The sequence below is a fragment of the Rattus rattus genome, chromosome 1 (assembly GCF_011064425.1).
Source record: "Rattus rattus isolate New Zealand chromosome 1, Rrattus_CSIRO_v1, whole genome shotgun sequence".
In the NCBI taxonomy this organism is placed as follows: Eukaryota; Metazoa; Chordata; class Mammalia; order Rodentia; family Muridae; genus Rattus; species Rattus rattus.
Window position 1 is genome coordinate 16,800,377 of NC_046154.1, and position 27,621 is coordinate 16,827,997.

At 52.7% G+C, this 27,621-nt stretch overlaps 1 protein-coding gene across 1 annotated transcript in view; it reads right to left on the minus strand.

Annotated features, from left to right (window-relative positions):
• Window positions 1-16,426: 16,426 nt before the first annotated feature.
• The window catches only part of Epha2 (EPH receptor A2), a 28,428-nt gene continuing 17,233 nt past the window's right edge, over window positions 16,427-27,621 (minus strand). Inside the window, exons 6-17 of the mRNA XM_032895174.1 lie at window positions 27,459-27,574; window positions 26,969-27,122; window positions 25,575-25,674; window positions 25,134-25,189; window positions 24,850-24,975; window positions 24,565-24,753; window positions 24,350-24,411; window positions 24,054-24,263; window positions 23,761-23,910; window positions 22,898-23,091; window positions 22,126-22,281; window positions 16,427-17,400 (exon numbers count right to left, since the gene is read on the minus strand). Coding sequence (XP_032751065.1) covers window positions 17,295-17,400; window positions 22,126-22,281; window positions 22,898-23,091; window positions 23,761-23,910; window positions 24,054-24,263; window positions 24,350-24,411; window positions 24,565-24,753; window positions 24,850-24,975; window positions 25,134-25,189; window positions 25,575-25,674; window positions 26,969-27,122; window positions 27,459-27,574 — 1,619 coding nt within the window. The 3' untranslated portion in view covers window positions 16,427-17,294. The remainder of the gene's footprint in view (window positions 17,401-22,125; window positions 22,282-22,897; window positions 23,092-23,760; window positions 23,911-24,053; window positions 24,264-24,349; window positions 24,412-24,564; window positions 24,754-24,849; window positions 24,976-25,133; window positions 25,190-25,574; window positions 25,675-26,968; window positions 27,123-27,458; window positions 27,575-27,621) is intronic.

Here is a 27,621-nt window from a genome sequence, read left to right on the forward strand (position 1 = left end):
AGTAAGGGGACTTCCCACACAGGTAGGTAAGGGGCTGACCACACAGGTGGGTAAGGGGCTTCCCACACAGGTGAATAAGGGGCTGACCACACAGGTAAGTATGGGGCTGACCACACAGATGGGTAAGGGGCTGACCACACAGGTGGGTAAGGGGCTTCCCACACAGGTGAATAAGGGGCTGACCACACAGGTAAGTATGGGGCTGACCACACAGGTGGGTAAGGGGCTGACCACACAGGTGGGTAAGGGGTACCACAAGGGAGTAAGGGGGTGGCCACACAGGTAAGTAAGGGGCTGACCACACAGGTGGGTAAGGGGCTGACCACACAGGTGGGTAAGGGGCTGACCACACAGGTGGGTAAGGGGCTGACCACACAGATGGGTAAGGGGCTGACCACACAGGTGGGTAAGGGGCTTCCCACACAGGTGAATAAGGGGCTGACCACACAGGTAAGTATGGGGCTGACCACACAGGTGGGTAAGGGGCTGACCACACAGGTGGGTAAGGGGCTGACCACACAGGTGGGTAAGGGGCTGACCACACAGATGGGTAAGGGGCTGACCACACAGGTGAGTAAGGGGCTGACCACACAGGTGGGTAAGGGGCTGACCACACAGGCCTGAAGAACTGAGCTGGATTCCAAGAACCTGCTTGGTAGAGGCACAGAGCCAAATCATGAGCATTGTCCTATGCCCTCCACATACACTCACCACATGTATGGTACAATACACACACACACACACACACTCTCTCTCTCTTTCACACACATACGCATACACATATATACACACACTGTCTTTCACACACACATATACACACACTCTTTCACACACACATACTCATACATACATACAAACACACTCATACACACACACACACACACACACTCTCTCTCTCTTTCACACACATACGCATACACATATATACACACACTCTCTTTCACACACACACATATACACACACTCTTTCACACACACATACTCATACGCGCATACATACAAACACACTCATATACACACATACTCTCATCTCACACACAAATACCATAACATATACACAGATACCACACACAATATAACATATATAGGCACACACACACACATCATAACTCGCACACAGACACCACATACATAATATCACTTATTCTGACACACACAGACTCATACTCATAGACAGACTCACACACTCACAGAGACACTCACATACACATACTTACACATACACACTCAGACACACTCACACACACACAGAGAAACATACACACACACAGAGACCCACACTCACATATACACAGAGACACACGCGGGGATGGGGATTTAGCTCAGTGGTAGAGCGCTTGCCTAGCAAGCGCAAGGCCCTGGGTTCGTTCCTCAGCTCCAGAAAAAAAAAACAAAACAAAACACAGAGACACTCGCTAATACATACAGATAGGCCCACACTCACACACAAATCCAAACACACACACACACACACACACACACACACACACACAGACTGAGCAAGAAGAGCTGGGCTTGGGGACACATGGCTTTAAGCAGCACAGATACTGAGGAGTCTGGAGCCTTAGCACATCAAACCCTGCTGCCAGGGCTATAGAGTCCAAGGCCAGCCTCGGCACCTTGATGAGACCCCCACCTAAAACAAAAAGTGAAACGGAGGCTGTGGACGTAGCTGTGGCCTAGCCTGAACTAAGCCCCAGGTACAATCCCCAAGACCCAAAGCAAACAACACTGAAAGCAGCATACGGAAGCAGGCTCTGCGACACCACAGGTGACCACGGAAAGCTGGGGCAGGCAAATGTCGTGGGCTGTAGGCGCATTTCCGTCGGTCCCACGGTTCTTCATGTATTTGCTGGAGTTAAAAGTTTTATTCACTGAGCCTCTCACCCACCAGAGTGGCAAGAGATGGGTTCTCTTGCTTACTGCCTCACATGGCATGGAGCCAAGTACCCAGTCATCATGGAGTTCCTCTCCTGTCAAGGAATCCGCCTGGCTCACAGATGCCACTGCTACAAGCAGGCACTTTGGTTTTAGGCTTCCTGGCTGGCCACATGTAACCTCTGTGGGAGAAAGAAACACCGTAGAACAAGCCTTCATGTGAGGGAGGAATGGGCTAGACTAGAAAAATCTTAGAGGAAGAAAGACTTAGGGTCTTATATGGGCTGGACAAGTGTTCTACACACTGTCCCTCAGCTACCGCACTGATCTGGCATCTTGAAAAGGTAAATATTGGGGTTGGGGATTTAGCTCAGTGGTAGAGCGCTTGCCTAGCAAGCACAAGGCCCTGGGTTTGGTCCCCAGCCCTGAAAAAAAAGAAAAAAAAAAAAAAAAGGTAAATATTGGAGACTGAAAGATGGCTCGTGTGTGTGTGTGTGTGTGTGTGTGTGTATGTGCTTGTATATGTGTTTGTGTCTGTGTGTGTTTATATATGTGTTTGGGTGTGTATATGTATGTTTGTGTGTATGTATGTGTGTGGTTTCTGTATGTGTATGTGGGGGGGGTTGGTGTGTATGTATGTGTCTGTTGTCTGTTGTCTGTTGTGTGTTTGAGTGGTATGTGGAGGGGGTCTGTGTGTGTCATGGATGTGTATGTATGTGTGTGGTTATTTGCGTGTGGCTTCTGTATGTGTCTGTGTATGTGTGTGGTTTGGTGTGTATGCATGTGTCTGTTATATATGGTAGTGGTATGTGTGTGGGGGTCTATAATGTGTGTGTTATGGGCTGTGTGTGTGTATGTGAGTGGTGGTGTCTATATGTGTGTGTAAATTACTTTTGTTTTTTTGAGACAGGGTTTCTCTGTGCAACCCCGGCTATCCTGCAGCATGCTCTGTAGACCAGGCTGGCCTGGAGCTCAGAGATCTGCCTATGCCTCTGCCTGGATTAAAGGCGTGAACCACCATCGCCTGGCTTACTGAGTCATTCTTTACTGGTTGAGTTTCACCGGCATCAGATCTCTAGGTTAAGTAAGAACACAGAGGGATTGCCACCTCACCCCCAGTTCTGAGGAAAAGCCTCTAGACAGAGCCAAACATCCCCTCTGAGAAGGCAAGGTTGCCCGTAGTTGAAACTCACTGCTCAGGGAGAAAAGAAGACGTCATAGTGGGCAGACTGAAGTGCAGAGGCACCATGAAGCCAGGCCTCCACAGAGGCTGACTGCAGGGTCAGAGCAGGGCGGTTGGAAAGCGGAGGCCGGAGGATCAGGAGCTTAAAGTCATCTTGGGCTATACAACAATTTCAAGGCAAACCTGGGATTAATATTACCTGTGAGAAAGAAAAAAGAAAAAAAGAAAAAAGAGAGAGAGAGAGAGAGAGAGAGAGAGAGAGGGAGAGAGAGAGAGAGAGAGAGAGAGAAAGAAGAGGGGGGAGGGACAGTGGCTGGGATGTGGCCAATAAAAAGCTGACAGCCGGTTGGGGATTTAGCTTAGTGGTAGAGCACTTGCCTAGTAAGCGCAAGGCCCTGGGTTCGGAAGTTGACGACCCATCCCTGGCCCAGACCAGCTAAGCCCAGCTCCAGCGACTTTCTTTCTTCTTTCATTGTTTCTTTGTTTCTTTGTTTCTTTCCAAGTTGTGTTTTGTTTTTACATTTTTTAAAAAAGTACATTTATTTATTTTAATTGTGTCTGTGTATGCATGTGTCTGTGTGACGCACCTCTGTACGTAGGCACGTGTAGAGGTCATCACGTTCTGAGAGTTCTCCCTTTTCTTCCACTATGCGCCTTCCAGGGATGAAAGGCAGGTCCTCACCCTTGGGTGCTGAGCCATCTCACCACCCTCCTGGTTCCTTTAAAGCTGCTTCTGAAGTCTCTCTCTGCTCTCCACTCAGGGGCCAGGGGTCCATAGGACCGAGAGGAGCAGGCCAGGAGCAAGAGTAGGGTCCAGGCGTGCCCTGGCTGTCCTGCAACACTCTGGAAATCTGAAAATCTCATCCTGACATAGGCAGGAGTAGGATCACTGTCCCCGCTCCTGCCCAAGCCTGCAGGCAGCCCCGTGCTCCCTACTCTTGCCCCGCTGGAGGAGATTATATAACCGTAGCCAGGTTAAACGTCCTCTCCCCTTGTAAGGTTCCATCCAGTAGCACCTCTATAGGCTCCCTCTCCTCCATTTTTATGGCTGGTTTTGTTATTCTTCATTTTAACTGGGCTGCCACCCCAGCGTCTCCCTAACACCCCCAATACCCACCACTGGAGATTCTTTGTGTCCCACAATGGACACAACAAAGTCATAGGAACCCAGGGCTGCCCACTGGAAGGATGCCAGACAAGGACTGAGATCCCCTTACACCCTGAGTCCATTTCCGCTGCTCCCAGACATGGCTCTGCTCTCCTCAACACAACACAATTGACTGCCCCTGAGAGGCCTCCATATATATGGAGGTTGCAGATATCGGAGACACCGGAAGTGAGTCCACCAGCCACAACGGCACCACGCTCTCCAACCTTCCACTGGCTGTCCCTGGGATGACGGATTGGGAATGGGAGTTGTGGGTAAGCTCTACCCAGGCAGCTACACCAAATAGCCAGTGACTAATAAACACATCTCCCGCCAGCTCATCCCGGCCTCCGTTGACCGACCTTCAACAGAAGAATCAAAGGGAAGTTCAAGCCACCCTCTCTTGGCTACGACACATCCAGCATCCATCCATCCCCTTTCCCTAACGGTCCACCATACCTCCTCTCAAGGCTTTTCCTGCACTTCCTCTCCCAGCTGTTCTGATTAGTTTAAAAATATTCCTCTTTTTATTCTATCCTCCACCCCCTTTGTCTCGTAGGGCCTCTTCATGTCCCATCCTACTTGTTCCTGTAACATCACTGTCCCCAAGCCAGCCAGTGTTAACCCTCCTGCCCTTGTCTGATGGTAACTAACATTACCAGTGCCCGAATTCACCCCCCTTTCCAAGGTTTCTGCACTCCATATTAATTGTTCCCCAAGTTTATCTCTATGACTGTAACTGGAGGGGGCTGAGAGAAAAGGGACGTCTTCATCCCTCCCTCTGCTCATTGGACTGGGTCTCCATGTCTCGCCGGGAACCACTGGAGCAGCCTTCGTCCAAACACACCGTCTGGCCGGCGACTTCAGGATAAGTTTGACCAGGCCATGGCTCCCACTGACAAAACTGGAGACCCCGGGACTTAGTGGCTGCTGAACAGGGAGCGAGGTGCCTTTTGGGGGAGGGATGTTGCTTCTATGTTGGTGAATCTGGACTGATGGAACAGAATATGCAAAAGCTCAGAGACCTGTGTGGAGGACTCTAGGCAGGCACCCTTACCTTATGGTACGCAGACTCCCCTCCCCACCCTACTCGCCCTACTCCCGAGTGGATTGGCTGCTCCCCATCCCGGTTTCTGCCTTGGCTATCAGAACCTCCGGACACTCTGCCCCATCAAATTTCAAAAAGCACAGATAAGTAAAACATCAGTTTCTGGTTCAATACCAAGCCACTCTCAACCTAGGGGCCAACGACTATGTTGATGTCCCCCTTTATAAAACTTAGAAAAGGGAGGTGTGGTCCGGGGGGCCGAGGGAGCAGGAGGAGCAGCTTTGGAGCAAACGTGGATCTGAGGAGTAATCAAATCCCAGAAGTCTCACCCTGGGATGGGCAAGAGCAGGATCACTGCCTCCTCTTCCCCCCCCCCACCCCGGGCCTGCACATCCTGGTCCTAGCAGCCTGAGCACCCCCACCTTTGCCATACTAGGGGAGGTCACATAGCAGGTGGCCACCTTCCATTCCCTTTGTAAGATCATGTCCATCCAGCAGCACTTGGAATTCCTCCTCATGCAAACAAGCCATCTTCATTTCCCTTGTCAGTGATGTACACTCACCCCGAGAGCCCCCCACTCACCCCTCAAAGGTTACATAGCCTTTGTTCACCGCCCTCCCCCACCCCCAATTAAACAAGCTGTCTCACTGAAGCCTGTCTCCCAAGAGTCTATTCTGTCAGGATCCATGGTCACCATGGATGGAGGTCGCCCTGTGGGCGGGGAAGCAGGAAGGGCAGTGTCTGTCTTCTCTCTTTTTTCTACGGAGCCTTGGCTCCTGGGCCGGGTCATCTCTTGGCATTTGGAGCAGCCCCCTGGGTGATTTCAGAGCCACCAACCAGAAGAAAATGAAGCCGCAGCGTCGTCTCTGGATCCTCTATACTTCTGTGCAGCCTCCCCAAGCCCTGCAAATATCCATCCACTATGCTATGGGGTGTCCGGTCACTCAGTCCCCAGCCCATCCTCTCAGGGACCTCCCCTGAGACATCGCCCATCCCCCCCAGCCTCCTGCCCCTGTTTCCAGCCTCCCTCACCCCAGCCCTCCTCCCCTGAAGGCTGTCTCTCCCCTGGTGGCTCCAGTGGTTTGGATACCCTTAGCTCCAGTTACCCGCATGACCTCACTTTTCCCACCACACACACACACACACACACACACACACACACACATACACACACACTGTTACACACAAATTCACAGTGAGTTCATACAAACACACAAGAACACACACAATGGGGGTTGGGGATTTAGCTCAGCGGTAGGGCGCTTGCCTGGCAAGCGCAAGGCCCTGGGTTTGGTCCCCAGCTCCGAAAAAAAGAAAAAAAAAAAAAAAAAAGAACACACACAATGCACACCCCAACACGCACACACCCTCGCACGCCCACTCACACACACACACACACACACACACACACATATCCCTTCTGGGTGTCTTGCTAGATCTAAGGCAGGCTTGACTCCTCCCATGGTCCCCAGTCAGGAGCCTGCCTACCCCACCATCAGGTTGCAGGAAGAGGAGGGAACAGAGACTAAACTTACAAGGGGTCAGACAAGCTGGGCTTGCACAGGGTTCAGCTTGCCCATACTCTGCAAAGCCCCTCTTCCAGTACCTGCTTTCTGCTGGGGAGCTGAAGAACCTGGGTGTACATAGGGCAAGATCTTCCCACCCCTGAGGAACTGACAGTCAGCCTCCACATTCAGGGCTTTCTGCGAAGGAAGCAAATTTGCTGGGGACTGGAGACTCAGGTCCAGACAACTCAGCGGTCATTGCCCAGTGAAACTCTGGCATGTGCCTCAGTTTCTTCCTCTGGAAACCCGAGTCCTAGTGCCAGTCTGGGGGTGTTGCTGGCAAGTTACAGGCACCGGGCAGTGATGATGGGTAGATGCCCCCAGTTCTGGGCCCTGGGTACCTCTCTAGTTAGCCTTCTACTTGTGGCCTGTATCCAGGAGAGCTTCCCAGCAGACTTGGGGGGTCGGAGGGAAGGGGTAACCAGCCTTCTGCCTTTTAATTTAGATTCCTGGGTTTATGGCAGGAAGCACGGACTGACTGACGCTGTAATTAAGGCGATTCCTGAAGCCAGAGGAGGCAGAGAGAGGAGCTCGGTAGAAGGCTGGTTCCCACATCTCTCTCCCTCTCTCCAGCCCAAGTCCCAACCCCAGAGCTTCAGCGACCACTTCTGCCTCAGCTCTACGGGCACAGACACCGTTCTGCATCCCAGAGAAGCAGAGTTGTGCGTGACTGCACACCAAAGGTCACACTGCACATGCGTGCGTCTCTCCTCCGACACCTGCAGCCGTCTAGCCCAGGAGTGCAGGGAGGGTTCGGACCCTGAAACTAAAGGGTCTGTCTTCACTGAGAGCACCCAACCCCCAGTCCACATTCCTGAGGAGTCTGGGCAGAGTCTGGTCAGGACTAGTGTGGGAGGGGCAGATCCCATCCAGGGTCAAGAGCAGGGCAGGAGTTTAGGGCTGAGTACCCTGTCTGCTGCAGAAGCCTGCCAGCCTACACCTGCGCCAGGAGACCTGGGGGCTCAGCGTCTCCTACAGGTTCTCCCATCCACGGGCCCAAGAGCTGAAGCTTAGACTGTCTGCAGGGCACTGGTCCTCACAGTCTCTCCAGCTTCCTCCATATAAGAGCCATCGGAAAAGAGCCATTGTCTTCCGGAAGGGTGTTCTCTCCCACAGGGCACATACACCAGGCTTTTACCTCCCGACTTCTCATCCCCTCTTCCTTCCTTGTCCTCCCAGGCTCTGTGCCCTTCAGCAACTCGTGCCCCCTGTGGGCCTCTGAGGTAGGAATTAGTGATCTGGGCTTGACCAGTGGCCCAGGCCTAGAGTCCCAGGTACCTGGAAGGTTGAAGCTTGAAAGTTCAAGTCCCGTATAACAGAGATGCTGCTACCCTGAAATAAAAGGTTTGAGGGCTGAGCAGTTGGCGAGATGGCCCAGGAGGTGAAGGAGCTTGCTGCCAAGTCTGACGACCTGAGTTCGAATCCCAGAACCTTCACGGTGGAAGAGAGACCTGACTTCCCCAGATTGTCTTCTGATCTTCACATAGGTTCTGTGACATGCATGTGTACACACACACACCCACGCACACACGCACGCACGCACGCATGCACGCAAATAAGTAAATGTAATTTTTTAAAAAGAAGGCTATGAAAACAGTTTAGTATACACAAGTTTCCAGGTTCAATCCCCAGTTCTGCAAAGAGAGGCATGGACAGACTTAGGGTTTCTAATTTCATAATCTGATATCAATCCCGAAATACGTTATCAGGCACAAAGCCACAGAACAACTGAGGGGAGGGAAGGCCCAGAGCACCTGGGACTTGATCAGCTTCCAACTGGCTGGGGACAGTTTTGACTTGAATTACTTAGTGTTCGTCATGGGGTTTGGGGTCCAACCCGAGGGTGAGCTGTTTTGGGAGGTGAGTGTCCATGTGTGTCACAGTGGGCTGGGTCTGCTACTGTGGAGGGTTGCCTGGTGGGCAGTGCAGCCTAAACCCCACGGAGTGAACCCTGGGGTCTGGGTCCTCAAATGTAGGCTGTGGGGAGGGAGGGAGGGCTAGGCATTCCATAGGCTGGGGAGAAAGGGGGCTTTGTTCCCTGAAACCGAGCCACCCCCAGCCTCCTTGCATGCCCAGGCACTCTGCCAATGACAGAGAAGCCCACAGCATGGCGGTGGGGAAGCCAAGGCTCCTACTGGAGCCACAGTCCTTGGCGGCTCCCAGCCACTGCACCTCCTCACCTCTAAGGCCTGGATGGGTACAGCAGAGGGCACAGGTGCTACCCAGGAGCCCGAGAGAGATGGAGTCGGGCTTGTCGTGAACTGTGGTGGCTCCTGGCATCAGTGAGGGGGTGGGGTAAGGGGTGCTGGCCTGCCTTGGCCAGTTTCACACTGTCCTCGGTGCACAAGTGGTAAACTGAGGCTCAGAGAAGGACCAAGCACAAAGGGAAAAAAAGCCACAAGGTCAAGCTGGAGACTCTGAAGTCCCACTCTTTCCTCCTCCCAGCCGTGGGGAGCAGACAGATTTCTGGGGAAGATGGGACACCAAGCTTTGTCCTTTTCTGAGGTGTCAGAGTGGCCATGTCTGGCAAGGGTGAAGCCAGTACCCTCTATGCTTACGGAGTTAGCTCTTAGTCTGTGTTTAAAAGTGTTTCTTGGGGTTGGGGATTTAGCTCAGTGGTAGAGCGCTTGCCTAGCAAGTGCAAGGCCCTGAGTTCGGTCCCCAACTCCAAAAAAAAAAAGAAAAAAGAAAAAAAAAAGTGTTTCTTGATGTTGGGGTAGCAGGTCCCTGATATGCTCCCCTACTGGGCTCTCTTCCTTAAGCTGCCTCCCCCAGGACTGTCAAAGACTTTTGCTCTCTGGCTCTTAACTGTTCTTTTTCTTGATCTAAGTAAGGGCTGGGATTCCCTGAGGCTCCCCCTTCATTCTGTGAGCAGAGTACTGGAGAGCTGGTGCGGGGCTCTGGACTCTGCCTGCAACTTCTTCCTCAGCTATTGACCTTAGCTTTGTGGATGATGTGTGTGTGTGTGTGAGTGTGTGTGTGTGTGTGTGTGTGTGTGTCTGTGTGTGTCTGTGTGTGTCTGTGTGTCTGTGTGTGTGTTGGGAGGCTTAAGACAGCCCACAGTGGTGGTGGCCAGGCCTTGTCCTGACCTGGAGGCCCAGCTGGGGGTGGGGAGAGCACACTTTGGAATGCATAACCCTTGTGCCCACCCCTTCTTCAGACACGGTTATAGCACAAAGTGCCTTCCTTTGTCCAGACCTCGGCTTAATAGGATTGGGCAGGGTAGAGAGTGGGCCTCTCTGGTGGGGCGGACTTGCCCCGCATAGCTACAATGGGGCCCTGTGACATCACTCTGCCCCCTGCCGTGATTAGGGACTGTTATAATGGCCTTCCCCAGACTAGGGTGTGGCAGAGGGCTGGGGACTGGGCCATGGGGGTGGAATGGGACACCTGCATCTTGGAGCTAGGCCTAGGCTGGATAGTACAAAGGACAGTAAACACACACACACACACACACACACACACACACACACACACACACAGCGTTCAGAAGTCAGTTGTGGGGTTGGGGATTTAGCTCAGTGGTAGAGCGCTTGCCTAGGAAGCGCAAAGGCCCTGGGTTGGTCCCCAGCTCGAAAAAAGAACCAAAAAAAAAAAAAAAAAAAAAAAAAAAAAAGTCAGTTGTTCAGAAGAGGTGGCGTCCAGTTCTGCAGGCCGTCCGTTAAGCTGCTGTCATATAAACATGGCGGGCAGCAGAAGGTTTCACAAAGGCTTCTTGGGGTAGAGGCATTAGGGTATGGGGACAGTTTCTAGGCCTACGGGGGATGGGCACTTTGCAGGGGGAGGTTGTCCTGGGGAGTTAGTGTGAGTCAGGAGACAGTGGAGAGCAGTGAGTCTGGGAGCAGTAACTAGATGCAGACATTGTGATTGGCCAGGAGCCCCTGGACCTCGGCCCTGATGGAGAAGGGAGAGGGGCCTGGCTATCCAGCAGGAGCCCTGGTACTGAGCTGCCAGACTCTGCCAGACCAGTGTGGAAACTTCATGGCTTGGCCTGAACTGCAGCCTGGGAATGTGATGAGGCTGCAGAAATGAGGCCTGGACCCAGAGGGAGGCAGGGGCCCCGGCCTCAGCAGGGCGCCTGCAGCTTTCCAGAACCAGGGCCTGCTTCACCCATGGCCTACAGTTTCAGAATGAGGCCAGAGTGGGTCCTGCTGCCTGGGTGCTGAGGATAGGGGTGGCGAGTCTAGGTGGGGGTCACCCTACACTTCCTCATGCTACCTGAGGGCCCCTTCAAGGGTGGGGAGACTGGAGAGGAAATGCTTACAGAGACGCTCATCCTCTTCCAGCCTGTGGCTGTTTCCACAGTATTCCAAGAGAAACCACCCAGGCTCCAAATGTCAGAGCAAGCAATGGGGTTGAGTTGGTCCTTGTCAGATCCTGAAGTATCGGTCGCCTCAAGTACATAACTGAGGCATTTTGCTCTGACTTCTGTATCCTCACTACACCTTGGTGTTTCCATCTGTAAAATGGAGCAAATGGGTGTCTCGGACAGCTGTAACCCTTTCAGTAAGGCAGTGTGGATGGAGGTGGGGCTGAGGGTGTAAGTTGGTAGGTAGAGTGCTTGTCTGGTATACAGGAAGCCTGGGTTCAATCCCCATTGCTGCCTAAACCAGGACAGGGTGGGAGGGATGCTCATCTGTCACACAGCCCTCAGTGGTGGGGACAGAGATCGTAAGATCAGCCTCATTCCAAGTTAGTGGAGAGCGTGTGTCTCCTCTTTTGTCTATTGAGAGGCACAGAAAGACTCAATAATGGCTATGGCTCCCACCAGCCAATGGGAGCTGGATAGGTGGGACCATCCACATAGCATTTACACCCACTCCCTAAATCCACATCTTCAAAGACTGTCCTCTGTGCGATGCCACTGTACCCTCAGGTCCCCAAGCCTCCCTCTGTCTCCCTCTCATTTCATTGCTCGCCAAGCAAATGGGTATCGGGGAAGCTGGTGGGGTGTTAGGTTCTCGACGCTGGTACACCAGACACTGCACACAGCACGGCTGTGCATGAGCCGGGGGAGGGGTGCTGCAAACCCCAAAACTTCATGCACCCACTCTCTTGGTTTGGTTGGCTCCAGCCACATTGCTGCTCCCCAGGCCAGCCTGTCCCGGGCGGGCAGAAGTCGCAGCCATAGCTGAAGGGTGGGAAATAGGAAGGAGGGGCAGAGAGCCTGCTGGGTCTGGATTTACTAATTAACTGGGAAAATCTAAGGCGGGTGGTGCCTGGTGAGACTGTTTTAACTTGCTTCCAGACGTGCAGCCTTGGGGAAGGGGCTCCCCACCCAGCATCCTCTAATTGCAACCTTGGCCTCTATCTGGACGTTGCCGGGCCCATCAAAGGGCTGCCGCAGTCCCTGCAGCCTGGAGCCCAGGAAGGGCAGCTGAGAAGACTGAGGTTGGAGATGCTGGCTGCTCTTTGGGTGGGAAGGCATAGGCCGGTGTCCCAGGGCTGTTGGCAGCAGGGTCACTGAAAAGTCAGTATGGTAATGGAGGCGGAGGAGGCTTATCCTAACCAAATGAAGCCCAGGTGTGGAAAAGGGCTCAGCCACACCCACAGATGATAGGTGTCAAGGTAGGACCAGGCTCTTCTGGGGTACACTTTTGTCCCCTCACCTTCCTGGCTTTTCCCTTCCTTATTTAGCCTTAGAGAGTGGCTCTGCCTCTGGACATTCCAGGCTGGGCCAGATGGCCCTCTCTGGTTTCTTTTCCTAAGCCTGGTCCTCTCTCCATTGCCATCACCACCACTACTGTTGAAGTCCCGGAGAGACCTAAAGGGACTTCAAAGGGCCCTGGATCAAGCCTGGTCTCTGTGCTGGCCTCACTGAGCAGAAACATTAGGAAAGAACCAAATAGCAAGGCATTTTGGGTACCTGGGTGTAGACAGTGCTCAGGAATGTTCTAGAGCTCCCCAGATCTTTGTCTCTGTCCCCCCCACACCCCTTTGTTCCTTTGATTTGAGACAGGGTCTCATGTAGCCCAGGCTAGCCTCATGTAGCTCAGGCTAGCCTCCAGCTCCCAAATATAGCAGAGATGTTTGAACACCTGATTCCCTCACCAAATCTACAGGTGTGCACCACCGAGTCCAAGCACTTAGACCTTGTTGACGGAGCCCATGGTTGGCAGAGTGGGCCGCCTCCTGTTATGGTGGTTGAAGACATCACCCGGGAAGCTGGTCTTAACGTTTCTCCCTAAGAGAACTGAGTGGCTTTGGCAGGTTCCACACTGCCCTGGCCTCAGTATTCAAACTTTTAAAACAGGGTTGGGGATTTAGCTCAGTGGTAGAGCGCTTGCCTAGCAAGCGCAAGGCCCTGGGTTCAGTCCCCAGCTCTGAAAAAAAGAAAAAGAAAAAAAAAAACAACTTTTAAAACAGGCCACCAGCAGCGCTCAACTGGAAGGGTCACTGGACCGATGGAGTGGCACAGGCCAGGTACTCAGAGCAGTGGGTGGAGGCTGGCAGCCAGGGCTTCCCTTCAGCGCAATGTTTCCCTTTCACCCACATCGCTCTCTGGCAACATCTGTTTGCTTTTAACTGGCAATGTTGACTTTGATCCTTGGTTACAGTGGCACTTGCCGGCTTTCCCCCAACAAAGCTTACTTTTTCTTTGCTTTTTTTTTTTTTTTTTTTTTAAGATTTATTTATTTATTATACGTGAGTACATTATAGCTGTTGTCAGACACACCAGAAGAGGGCATCAGATCTCATTACAGATGGTTGTGAGCTACCAGGTGTTGCTGGGAATTGAACTTAGGAATTGAACTCAGGACCTCTGGAAGAGCAGTCAGTGCTCTTAACCCCTAAGCCACCTCTCCAGCCCTCTTTGCTTTTTTCTTGAAAGCCTTACTATACTTCCACACTTCCTTAAGATTTTGTTTCTAAGCTGGGTGGCAGTGGTGCACACCTTTCGACCCAGCACTCGGGAGACAGAGGCAGGCTGATCTCTGAGTTCAAGGCCAGTCTGGTCTACAGAGCAAGTTTTAGGACAGCCAGGGCTACACAGAGAAGCCCTACGGGGGTGGGGGTGGGGGAAAGATTTTGTTCTTAATGACATGTTGAGAGTGTCGGTGAACATAAGGGCAGTTGTCTGTGGAGGCCAGGAGAGGGAGTTGAATCCCCCTGCAGCTGAGGTTATAGCTGCCCTGTGGGTGCTGGGAACTGAACTCATGTTCCCTGCAAAGCATACCACTGAGCCATCTTTCCAGAGCCAACACTTCCTTTCTTTGGAAGAGTCAACAGTCCACTAGCAAGTGAGCGGAGACAGGAGCTCTAGAGAGAATATTAATTATTTGAAAATCTAGAAGATCAATCTGTCTATCTAACCTATCATGTGTCTGTCAATTTTTGAAACAAGGTCTCCCTGTGTAGCCCAGAATGGCCCCAAACTCATGATCCTCCTCTTTCAACTTCCCCAGTGCTATGATTCCAAGGTATGTCACCATGCTTGCCTTTCCTCTACTTATTTGTTTACTCTACTGTTTATTTGTGCTAGCACGAACTCATGTGTGTTTCTTTCGAACTTTGGGGCCTACAGTGATGTCACCATATTTGCTCACCTTGCCCTAGGTCTGCCCACTGGAGGCTTTGTCACCTTGTCCCTATGCATCAACAACACGGTTGTCTTCTCTGGAGTCTTTCCTCAGTCTCTGTAGACTCTCCCAGCTCACCTTGGAGTTTCCTAAGACTGGCTTACTAGTGGCTATAGGGGCGTCACTACATGCAGGCTGCCTAGGGCACACCCTTGGGGTTGTTTTCATTTAAAAAACAAGTCTTGGGAGGACAAAATGGCTTAGTTTGCAGACATGTGTATGTGGATCTCAGAATCCCAAGGTTGAAGCAGAGAACGGACTCCCAAAAGCAACTGGATTTGCACACAGGCACTGTGGCGTGCACACATCTGTGTTCACACACACTCTACACACAGTAATGACACAAGCGGACAGTATTTCTACTTTTGCCAATTAAAGCGTTCATTGGCATGGGCAGGTAGCCAGCGCCCCCTACCATCCCCTTGGCCTCTCGAGTACTTGTACCCCCCCCCTCCATTGGATCTTACAGGTCCTTAGGAAAAGCCTTATGCCCATTGGGTTGAAGGGCAAAAATCACACACACGAGGCTGACAGCTTAACTCTGAACTACCTCCTGTTCCCATGCCTGCTCACGGTGGGACATAAGTAGTTACGTGGGGACAGGACCTTCGATGATTCTTCAAACTCAAGAACCTAGACTGTCTGTCAGTGGAGACCCTGGCCTTTCTTCCAAAGTGACACGGTCACCCTGGCTAGGTCAGATGAGGGTCAGGCATAGATAGAGATCCTGACTCACCTAGGACACTCAGGTGGTCTAGCCTGGTCTTTTATTTATTTATTTTTTTTTCTTTTTTTTCGGAGCTGGGGACCGAACCCAGGGCCTTGTGCTTGCTAGGCAAGTGCTCTACCACTGAGCTAAATCCCCAACCCCGGTCTAGCCTGGTCTTAACAGGCAGTACCCAGCTGCCCCAAGAGCCCGCGTGTGACACAGGCATATCTCACCTGTGTTGAGTGGGTTAGGACCCAGAGAGGTGTTAGCCGGAGCAAGGAGGAAGGACAGCACCCCAGAGCAAGCGGGGTGTCTGCTCATCTCCCCACAACTCCAGGCTGAGTCAGGAAGCCTGAGCTCCGAGCTTAACCGACTCTCATGGTGCCACACCCTGCTTAAAACCTCCAATGGCTCCCTCTGGCCGTGGACTTAAAGTCCTCACTGCGGGAACCTGCCTTACGAGGCCCGGGAGATCTCTCAGACATTCCACGTCATGCCTTAATAACATCAAATTGCTTGTGGCTCCCTTGCACAACTGTGGTTTCACACCCCCGTGCCTGGCTCTGCCTGCCCAGCTTCCTCCAGCTACTTCACTGGTTTCCCTAATACAGAGAGGCAGCCCAAGGGGCGTCCCCCACTCCAGGGAAGCTCTGCTCACTTAATCACTCCCCCTGTGCGCGACATCTTCTGAAGTCCCCCCCCCCCCCGCTATGTGCAACCTGACACATAAATCCAGTAGAGGGAAATGCTTGGGTTTCGAAATGGGGCTTCTGACTTCCTTGGAGGCTTTCGGCTGCTGTGACTTTGGGCAAGTCACTGCCCAAAGTCTCTGAGTTTCAGTTTCTTGAGAAAAATGGGGCATTCCTGACCGCCCCCCACCCTTTCAGTTCGGCTCTATCTCTATCCTGCTATGTGGCCTCAGGCAAGTTTGGTCATTGGACTTGGCCTCAGTTTTCCTCTTCCATAAAATGGGGATGCCCACAAGAATCCATGAATGCTAAAACCCCAACATGACAAAACTTGTGAAAGGCTTTGTAGCCAGCCCCCCTCCCCTCCCCCACAACAGCCTCGAACACATGTGGGAAGGGAGGACAGCTGCTCTTGCCTCCCGGCCCTCAGAAGCCAAGAGATCAAAGGTGATCAGGCCCGCTGGTGTGGAGGCCAGGAGCAGACTCCCTGCCCCCTGCCCACTCTTTCTTCAGGGGTGATACAACACCCTCCCTTGTGGAAGCAGTGGATTCTGGGAGTCCCCTTTACCCCCAAAGGCAGAGACAGACCCGCACTGAGCATCCAGGGATGAAAGCCAAGATCAGTTTGAACCATCTGCAACTTTATTCTGGAGCAGAAATAAGTCATTTTCTAACAATAAATATAAAAAAAAATAATAATAAGTTAAGGTTCCAAAAACAAAAACAAAAACCACCCAATAACACAGATCTGTAACACTGACAGCGACAGTTGTCCAAAGGGGCTAGAGACGGGGTGGCTGGGTGGTAAGTCTCCTACAAGTCGGCCAGGCCTCAGCCCGGGAATGTCTGTTGCAGGGTATCCTCTGTCCCCAGCCCTGGCAAGGTCCCTGCCACACACTCATTCTTTCCACAAGTATAAAATATATATTTAAAAAAAAACCTCAACACAGCCAAGCATCCTGAGAGGGCCCTAGGAAAGCAAGAAACTGGCCCTCGAGGGCAGAGGGCAGAGCCCTGGGTCTGTAGAAGGCACTGGGAGATTGCTGTGGCCCCACCCAGCCAAGTCCAAAACCTACCCTCTAACTAGAGGTGGGGCTTACAGTGCCCTAGTCATATGGTCCTGGGCTTAGTGCTTAGCCTCAGCTCCTGAGGTGGCTTCTTAGGGAGAAAAGACGGGGAGGTCAGTTTGGAAACTCCCCTCGTGGATATCGACGGTCTTGGCCAAACTCCAGCCTCAGAGGATGCTGGGAGTGCAATGACAACCTGCTAAGTGCTTAGCTGGGTCCTTTGCAGGGGGAAAGGAACCCTGACCAGGCGTTCCCCGGCTCATGCCAGGGTGTCATTCAAGAGTCCCCCTCGAAGAGTCCTCAGGGAGGCATCGACGAGGAAGTCAGAAATAAATAAAGTTCCAGCGGCCCAGCACCAGGTCGGTAGGGAGACCACTGTGGCTCTTCAAGTATTGTTGGTCAAGGTGGGCACGAGGCCCCATCAGACTCAGATAGGAATCCCCACTGTGTTCACTTGGTCTTTGAGTCCCAGCAGGCTGTAGGCAATGCGCTTCTGGTGGCCAGGAAGACGCACTCCGATCCTTTTGATGTCACTGTGGGTAAAGAGGAAGAGAGGGAGAGTCAGGGACAGGGCTGGGAGGCAGAGGCAGAGAGGAAAATCGGACAGCGAGGGGGCTTTGAGGACCTGTGGTGAGGGAATCCAGTTATGGAGGAGGCTGGAGGGTTCGTATTTTTTTTTTTTTTTTTTTTTTTTTTGTTTTTTTTTGGAGCTGGGGACCAAACCCAGGGCCTTGAGCTTCCTAGGCAAGCGCTCTATCCCTGAGCTAAATCCCCAACCCCGAGGGTTCGTATTCTAACAGGGCCTGCAACCGAGAACTGAGGACATGATACACCCCTGCCTCTTCAATCAAAACTTCCCAGGGGTCTGGGATAGATGCTCTTTGTATGTGTGTGTATGTATCCATGTTGTATGCCCGAACACACGTGTGTACATGCGTGGGGAGGACACAGCACAACCTTAGGAGCTACCCACTTTATTTTGAGACAGGGTCTCTCGGCAGCGGTGGCAAGCTCCAAGGATCCGCCTGTCCCCTCCTCAGCACCAGGATTCCAAAGGCTGTCACTTCTGTCAGATTTTTTTTTGTGTGTGTATGGGGGTGGGAGGGCGGGGGGGGGGGGGGAAATGTCACCCTGTCTCCTTCCTTGCTGGGGAGCCCCAAGTCTTTTCTGTAAGCAGCAGGAGGCTTTTTGGGGACCCTCTAGGAATGTCGTGTGTGTCAAGACCTCCATCCAAGGACTGTCCCTATCCCTCCATCGCTCATAACCCCGCCCCCCCCAGTGGAGACTGGAATGACAAGTAGTCTAAGGCTCTGCTAGACTGCAGTGGGTGAGGCCTGCAGCTCACCAGAGGGAGGTTGCCTTTCTTTGTGGGAATCTTCAGGATAACAGTGTCCTACTGAGGGGTTAGGATTCAGTGCCAGGCTGATGATAGGTCCCAGGGGCCCCACGGGGAAGGGATAGACTGTCCTGGCCTCCCTACCACCACCCCCATTTTAGGTAGAACCATGACGGCTTCCAGGAGCTGTCAGCAGAATGTCTGTTGCTAACTTCAGGAGTTTTCTTCTTCCACTGCCCTCACCCACCAGCCCTAGCTCATGAAAACACCCAGGTTTTTACGGGCCAGCTCTTGGCTGTAATTGGAGCTAATTATATGGTACAAGCTCCAGGAGTTCGCAATGCTGGAGCCACGACTTTCCCACAGACTTGGAAAGAGCCGAGCCTTGAGCAGGGATGGGCAGACCCAGGTGGGGAGGGAGGGAGGGAGGGAGAGAGAGAGGGAGAGACTGCTCCTGCTGCAGCAAGAAGGCTGGAAGATAGATAAGGGGCAGAACCTCCAAGCCTACCACCAAGTGGCTGGGATATTTTGCATGCCCCTGAAGAGATCACAGTGTGGGGGCCTGGAGAAGCCCTGAGTAGCCAGAAAAGGCAGGGTGCTAGGCAACCGCAAGCTCACTGGGCCTGATCCCACCCTGCACGGCTGAGTAAATGGGTAGGTATAAAACACCACTGTAGGGCTTAGCCAATGCCCCACCTTGAGGCCCTCTCCCAGCAGAGCAGTTCCTTTCACAGTCTGGTCATGCCTCTGTGTCCTTCTTACAAAGACACGAGGCTTGGGTGATGTATTCCTAAGCAGTGACCTCCTTCTCCCAACCAACCAACCTACCTACCTACCTACCGACCAAAGAAACAAACAGAGACAGACAGACAGACAGACAGACAATCAACCAACCAACCAACCAACCAACCAACCAACCAACCTCCCTTCCTTGAGGCAGGGTCTCGCAGGCCAGTTCTAGCTGGCTTGAGCTCATACTCCAACTCAGAGACCCATTTGTTTCCACCTACCCCCCATACTCCCCCAGTGCTGGGATTAAAGCCCATCCTTTCTTTTTTTTTTTTGAGCTGGGGACCGAACCCAGGGCCTTGCGCTTCCTAGGCAAGCGCTCTACCACTGAGCTAAATCCCCAACCCCAGCCCATCCTTTCTTGACTACAGACAGAACCATGCACACTGGAGTGAGAGTCACAGATAATCCAGGGTCCAAGCTGGTTCCTGTTCCAACCTCAGTTTCCCCCTCGGGTATGAAGAACACATCCCATTAACTCTTGTGCAGAAAGGGAAGAGACACAGTCTACTTCTGTACCCTGTCTCTCCTCTGAGGCAGAAACCTCATGAATGTAAGTACCCATGAACACCTACTGTGTGTGTGTGTGGATGTGTGTATGTAAGTGCCTGTGAACACCTACTGTGTGTGTGTGTGTGTGTACGCGTAAGTGCCTGTGAACACCTACTGTGTGTGTGTGTAAGTGCCTGTGAACACCTACTGTGTGTTTAAGTGCCTGTGAACACCTACTGTGTGTGTGTGTAAGTGCCTGTGAACACCTACTGTGTGTTTAAGTGCCTGTGAACACCTACTGTGTGTATTGGAGGGGTATAAATAGTCCCCATGTACACCTACTATGGGGTAGGGGGTGGGGAGGCATAATAATCCCCAGTGACTCAAGAGCTGTATCATTCCCATGCAGCAGCTAGATTCTGCTTTTTAAGACCCATCAGGAGTTGTGTGCCTACAGTTTGAGCACAGGCTGCCACATTCTGAAGCTTTGACACTGGGCAGGGCTGGCCTTTGGGCCTGCCATTTTGTTCAAGGTACCGTACAATAAAACATTTTCTGTATTTTCTCAAAAAAGCCATCAAGCTAGAAGGCCAACCAACTCCAACGCAGCATGTCGGGCACTTGAGCCCGGGAAGAGCTGGAGGTTGCAGGGGAGAGAGGCAAGGTCCTTTGAAAGGGAGGCTCGAGCAGGAGGAGGCCAGGGTACTGAAGCCTACATCCTGACCCTAGCAGGAAGGGAGCCGATTTCTCTGTCGCAAACCAGCTCCTGTGGGGCTCCATAGCATGGTCAGCACAGTCTGTGGGTTTAAAAAGTGCTCAGATCCAACCCTACATCCCCTCAGGGCATCCGAGGCAGGTCTATGAGCCGGTGGGTCTGACCACAGGAGGAAGGAGTGCCAAACAACTTCCGGGCTTTATCCAGAGCCTTTCCAAATAACCCGTGAGCTTGCACACCGCCGGCTTGTCTGTCCAGGAGCCCGTCCCAGCTCGTGGGAAAGGACTTTGTGAGGGGTGCCCCGGGCTATTCTGGGATACGTCTACGGCCATGTGTTTCCTGTAAACCTGCTCCATGCCCTCAGCGCTGATCGCAGAAGAAAAGCTGTGCTGTCCCAGGGGAGGGGAGGGGAATACGGGACCTGATGGAATCTGGGGTGGGGGGAGGGTGGGGGGAGCTGACCCCGGTTGCCAGGGAAATAGAGAGTGACTCAGGAACAAGGACATAGAACCCTGATTTACAGGACCCTGGGAAGGGCAAAATAGAGGCAATATGGATCAAGGCATCCTGGGCACATCTCGGAACCGTGCCCATGGATCCCCACATGGAGAAATGGGTACCAAGGTCCAAGTCAGACCAAATCACTCGCACAGCAGACATGGGACATAAATTCAGGTGTTGTCTGCAGAGCCGAAGTGTGAGCCCAGCTGCTGGCTGGCAGAGAGAGCTCTCTCCTAGGACCTGATGTTTTCCCCTCCATGTTCTTCCTCCTTCCTCTGGTCAGTTTTCCCGGTCTGATTCCCATGACCCACCATTTTCTTGGGCTGGCCACATTCATGGCCATTAGGCCAGAAGCCAAAGGCCCTGGAGAATGTTTGTGTCTAAGACCAAGAACATCTAGAGCCCAGGAACATGGGAGGCCCAGGTCACCTCCTCCAAACAGTTCCCAAAACCTTCCCACCCCGAGGCCTGTTTCTTCCGTGGCCTTGGACACTTGGATCCTGGGCTGTTGGGATCCACAACTATTTTTAGAAGCACAAAGGCTAAGAGGACAATGTCGTGTCCCTCCAGGGACAGAAAGAGCTGCCCCTGCCAAATCTGTTCTGAGAAGGGTCAGGGATGGAGATGGGGTGGGGCGGGTGGGGAGAAGAACTCTGAGGAGAAATAGAACTCTGAGGAGAAATGTCCAGAGCCAGCAGGGAGTGAATGGTAGGCCAAGAGTCAGCCAGACAGGGAGAGTGGCCTGGAAGGGGTTGGCAAGGCTCTTTCTTTATTTGAGGCACCAGGAAAGGGATGCAGGGCTCTGGGTCCTGCTTGGTCAAGGCTATGATCTCTGCCCCAGGTAGGAACGGGGGAATGGGTAACCTTGAGTCTATACTAACTATCGACCCCTTCCCTACACTGTAGCCCACTGTATGTACATGACAGCTTTGGGCTGGCTATATCTCATAGTGTCTTCCCATTGAGGAGGAAGAGGCAGGAAGGGGAAGGCACCCAGGAAAGAGATATACGAACACAGACCACAACACACATATACATACCACATACATACACACATATACACACACACATCACATACATACCACAAACACACATGTATATACACACACCCCATACATCACAAACACACACACACCCCATACATACATATCACAAACACAAACACACATACACATATACACACACCCCATACATACATACTACACACACACACATATACACACACACCCCATACATACATACCACACACACACAGCACACACACATATACACACACACCCCATACATACATACCACACACACACACACACACACACACACACACACACACACACACACACACAGAGGCGAGGGGGAGTGACACATAGATCGGAGGCTGTCCCCAGCGGTGAATTGGTAGGCAAAGTCACCAAGGCATCTACTCACTCATTGGACATCTGCACCACTTTCTCGATGGCCGTGTAGCCAGCTACCATGAAGTGTTCCGTATACTGTTGCATCTTGATGCTTTCCAGCCACTCAGACACTGTCCGGAAGGGGACTCCCTCTGAGCCGCTGGTGCTGGGTAGCCGGATGGACACTCTGGGATGGAAATGTACAGATGAGGGGCTGCTGGACATGTCCTACCCCAAGCACCTACCCCTCTAACTCAGGCAAGGCACACAGTCGGCTGTGTCAGCTTCCTCCTCTGAACCATTGAGGAAGCACCGACAGGAAGAACCCACGGGATTCCGGGCACTGCCGCTGCCATTGCTCCATGCCTACCATTGCTAGAAGCACCTGCCACACCCTCCCATAACTGCTGGAATTCTGGGTCCTGGAGTCGTGGTCCCAGCCTGGCTACCCCGCGTCTCAGTTCCCTGCATAAAGCCCGCCTCTGGAAGCTTCAACAAGCTAGGAACATGGTTGGTGCTCAGACCAGTGCCTGCCCATGCACCATCTAAGCTGGTTTCTTACTGGTATTACTGGACCATGCCTGACTAGTCCTTTTCCTTTTTTTTAGTTTCTGGGGACTGAACCCAGGGTTTTCACACATTCCAGGCAAACAATTTGCTACTTGGTTTCATCACTGCCTAGATGTGTCACCTCTGAACTCACAACTGCCCTGACTCCCCCCGGCCATCCGGTCAGCCCGAGAAGCCAAGGAGTCCAAATGAGTGAATATGGGTGCCACCAAGGCACAGGACACGAGACTCACCGGGGATCGAAGTCAGCCAGGGTCTTGAGGGAGTCGGGGGCTCGGATGAGCTTGTCCAAGATGCTAACAATGTCAGCAAACTTGGGCCGGCGGGAGCGCTCTTGCTGCCAGCATTGCATCATGAGCTGGTAGATGGCTGAAGGGCAGTCCATGGGCGTGGGGAGCCGGAAGCCATCGTTGATGGCTTTCATGACCTAGGGGACACAAGCAACGGGGTGACCTTAGTGGGAAACCACATGGAAATGCTACAGGCCTCCCTTGGAGACCCCAGCACAGAAAGGAGACCCCAAGAGACAGATAAGCACCCTTTCCTAAGTACAAACACAGTTTGAAAGCCATCCATGGGGCAGGTGCTGAGGGGCTGCCTCCAGGGCTGCAGAGATCAGCCCTGTGTGCCCCACGATTCAGCATCCTATCTCTGTCTACCCCACAGATGGGCCTCTCTCTCCCTGCCATGTCTTAGCCTGTTTGCCTTACATACATCTCCTAGGTCTCTGTAGGGATGTGACCCCTACAAGCAAAACCCCAGGCCTCCAGCCTAGGCAAGGCACCAGGTACATGTCAATGGGCATACATATATGTACACACACATACACATGTATATGTACACACATTCATATACCTACATGCAGATATATCCACATGTACATATCGCACATACGTGTATACACATGCACACCACACATGAGCATGTACTCCGTACACTTCTCCCTTTTGTCTGCTTTTGTATTCACTATAAGCAGAGGCTGGGTCCTGGTCCATGATGGGCCACAGAACAAGTACCTGTGTTATCTCTACTCGAAGCAGGTTGATCCCAGAGCTGTCCTGTCGGGGCCCAGGGTTTGGGAAACTAAGAGGCTTACCTCATGGTTTGACAGTTCCCAGTAGGGCCGCTCTCCGTACGTCATCACCTCCCACATGACAATTCCATAGCTCCACACATCACTGGCTGAGGTGAACTTGCGGTAGGAAATGGCCTCTGGGGCTGTCCACCGAATAGGAATCTTGCCGCCCTGCAGGAGACCCAGCCCAATTACTCCTGTCCCAGCCAGAACTCAGGGCCCTTTCTCTTTGGGCCTAGAGTCACCCTTGACTCCTCAAGGCCCTGGATCCAGCCCTCCACACCCTAGGACTGACATCCCCGTCTCCAACTCACACTAGTGGTGTAGGTGGCCTCAGGGTCATCCTCCAGCACACGCGACAGGCCAAAATCGGACACCTTGCATACCAGGTTACTGTTGACAAGGATGTTGCGGGCGGCCAGATCCCGGTGCACGTAGTTCATGTTGGCCAGGTACTTCATGCCAGACGCGATGCCCCGAAGCATGCCCACGAGCTGCAGTACGCTGAACTCGCCGTCCTTCTCCTGCAGAGCACAGACGACCCTCAGCGCTGACCGGCTGGCTCCAGGCACCGAGCGTCCACCCTCCCGACCACAGACCCTGATCTTACCCTAAGGAACTTGTCCAGCGCTCCATTCTCCATGTACTCTGTGATAATCATCATGGGTTTGTCTGTAGGGCAGACACAAGTGTGAACGAGGCCAGTAAGCATGGGGAGGTGGGGAGGAGACAGCCAGGGTCAGGAGATCCTAGGAAGCAGCCCCTTCCTTTCCCTGACCACCTAGGGCCAACCACCCCCCAACCCTCGAACCTCCCAGGCCTCACATTTAGAGACAACGCCCTCCAGGCGGATGATATTGTGATGGCTGAACTGGCCCATGATGCTGGCTTCACTTAGGAAGTCCACCCGCTGCTTCTCAGTGTAGCCGGCTTTCAGCGTCTTGATGGCCACCGGTATCTCCTTCTTCCCGGAGGAGGACTTCAGCGTCCCTTTATATACCTCTCCAAACTCTCCTGCAGGTGGGCAAGGTGTGAGAAGCGTCATTAGTGAAGCCCGGGCATTGGAGCAGCTGATGGGTCCCAGGTGCACAGCAGGTGGGCCAGCCTCACCTGCTCCAATGACCTTCTGCCTGGAGACACAGGATGGGTGGATCTCGGTGGTAAACTTGAGCACGGCCTGGTTGGGGTCTTCGTAAGTGTGAGGATCCACATATGTCTTCAGGGGCTTTAGTTGTTCTGGAAGGGGGAAAGAGAAGCAGAGGCACAGCTCGGTGAGGCGTTCCTGGGAGGTGGAGCCCTAGAGAAGGGGTAGCCACAAGAGGAGGGACCTTAGGAAGGTTGGGATCCAGGGGGTTCCGCCAGCAAGATGCTGGATGGAGCCTCTTACTTCTTACCTGACTTGGAAAAGTAAACATCCTCAGAGGACTGACGGGCCCGCAGGTTCCTCCTCCTGGAGGGGACCAGACACACGTGGTCAACATAGCCTGTACTAAAAGGACCTCCCAACCATGCTCTGGCCTCACCGCTCGGCCTTCGTATGGGGCAGAGGGTGAGGGGGAAGGCAGGAGGCCACCAAGTCCACTCTCCGCAGCGGCCATGTAAGTAGCCGTGAGCCATAAAGAACTAGTTAGCTCATCCTGCCCGCTCATCTACCCTGTCCCGTGTCCAGAGGAAGCGTGGACACACCGTTAACAAGGAGCACACCCGATGGCGGTGACACACTGTGGTCCCTAAAGCTCAGTCCATCCTCCCAGGAACTGCAGCCCCCGTGGGCCTCTCTGCCTTTCTGTGCCCAATCCTGACCCTGGCGGAGCCCGGGAGGAGGTGTGACCAACCTTCGATGGATGAAGAAGCCAATTCCCGCCAACACTAGGAGCAGGACAACGCCAACAGCCACACCGCCGATCACCGCCATGGTGGCAGATCCTTCCGTGGCTGTCAGGAGAGACAGCTGGTGAGAGTCCACCCCAAATCCTACAGATACACCCTGCCGCACCCCAGGGCCCTCTTAAGGGACCTGAGAAGCCTAGGCACAGGCGGCATCATGTTTTTTTTTGAGACAGGGTTTCTCTATGTAGCCCTGGATGTCTTAGAACTCACTCCGTTGTAGACCAGGCTGGCCTTGAACTCACAGAGACCTGCTTCACATGCCCATGACTCGGCAAGGATTTTTTTTTAAATTCAGCACTATTTTTTTATATTATATATTCTAGTCACACTTTTCCTTCCTAGACCTGCCTCTCCTCTTGTCTCCACACCCCACACCCTTTTTTCCTTCCCTTTTAGAAATAGAAGATCAGAGAAACGAAACCAAGAAAAACACACAAAAAAAATGGGAACCGAAACCAAAATATAAGTAAGTGACCACTAAGATAAACAGATTTCTTTATTTTTAAATATATATAATGTTCACACACATATACATTTATGTACATATATAAATACATATATGTATATAAAAATATACACGTGTATGTATGTATGTATGTATGTATGTATGTATGTATGTATGTATGTAGGGGTGAGGGTCCGTGTGTGTGTGTGATTGCAGGTGCACTGAGCCACCTCTCCACACTCCTAAGGATTTTAAACCCTGTTTCACAGCTAGGCAGAGAGGGGCCTTCCTGGCGGTCCATGGAGGAAGAATTAAGAACCCTAATCTTTAGTTTATTCTGTTTTACGAGTTTCTTTATTTAAATATTTACTTATTTTGGTTGTTCTGAGACAAGTTTTTCTCTGTGTAGTCCCTGCCTGATCTCGAACTCGGAGATCCGCCCTCCTCTGCCTCCCAAAGTGCTGGAATTAAAGGCCTGTGCCACCGCCAATTTTTGAGGCCAAATCTCTTATAACTGATGTAACCGGCCTCATCACGTAACCAAGGAGACCTCAAACCTCTGTTTCTTCACAGGAGCACAGCACGAGTTACTCCACGTGTTGGGAATTGAACCCCAGGGCTTGGGGATGCTGGGTAAGCATTCTACCAGTTGAGCTCTACCCCAGCCTGATTCCAGTGCTTTCCATGCGAGCTTTGAACTCGGGCACATCAATGTCAAAACCACAGCTTCGCACACCCCTTAACCCTACCCAGAACACACATTCCCGGTCCTACATGTCAGTCTCAGTGCCGACCCTCCCCACATGCCCTGGCTAAAAGGAAGGGCATTTCTAGACTTTCCGGCCTACTGCCTCCCCAGCCATGTCCGACTTAGTTCAGGGTCCCCTGACTCACACAGCGTCTGGAACTCGTGCACTTTGCTGCCGGCGCCCTGGCCCTCCTGCGTCAGCGCCTGCACCTGCACCAGGTACGTAGTACCGGGAGCAAGGCCATCCAGGGTCACGGAGAAGCCGTCCGTACGGTGCACATTGTAGCTATTGGCATCCCCCTGTGGGTGGTGGTGGGGAGAGGAGCAGGCATGAAGCTAAGAGCCAAGACCCCACCCACCCTGTGTTATCCAGCCAGGCAGATGCTCTCTCTTAGGAACAGGAAACTGAGGTACAGGAGGACAGGCTCCCCAGAGGCCAGAGAGGGAATATACACCCCCAGGACGAGCCCACTCTAACTGGCTCTGAGAACCCAAAACATTCTCCCCTATAAGCTTCTGCTGTGCTGTCCCGGGAGACCTCAGGCCTCAGTTTCCCCCAGACGCAGAAGGGAACCCCTCCAGATTGCTGTGCCCACTGAGCGTCTCCATGGCCTGTGCCGACCCTCATCAAGTCACCTTCTTGCGGTAGGTGACTTCGTACTTCCACACACGGCTCTGCTGTGGCACCGGGATGCTCCAGGCGACACTCAGGGAGGTGGTGCTTCGGTCCTCCAGCCTCACCTTGGGGGGCTCTGGGCAGAAGAGGGAAGGGAGAGGTGTGAGAAGCCATGAAAGGGAG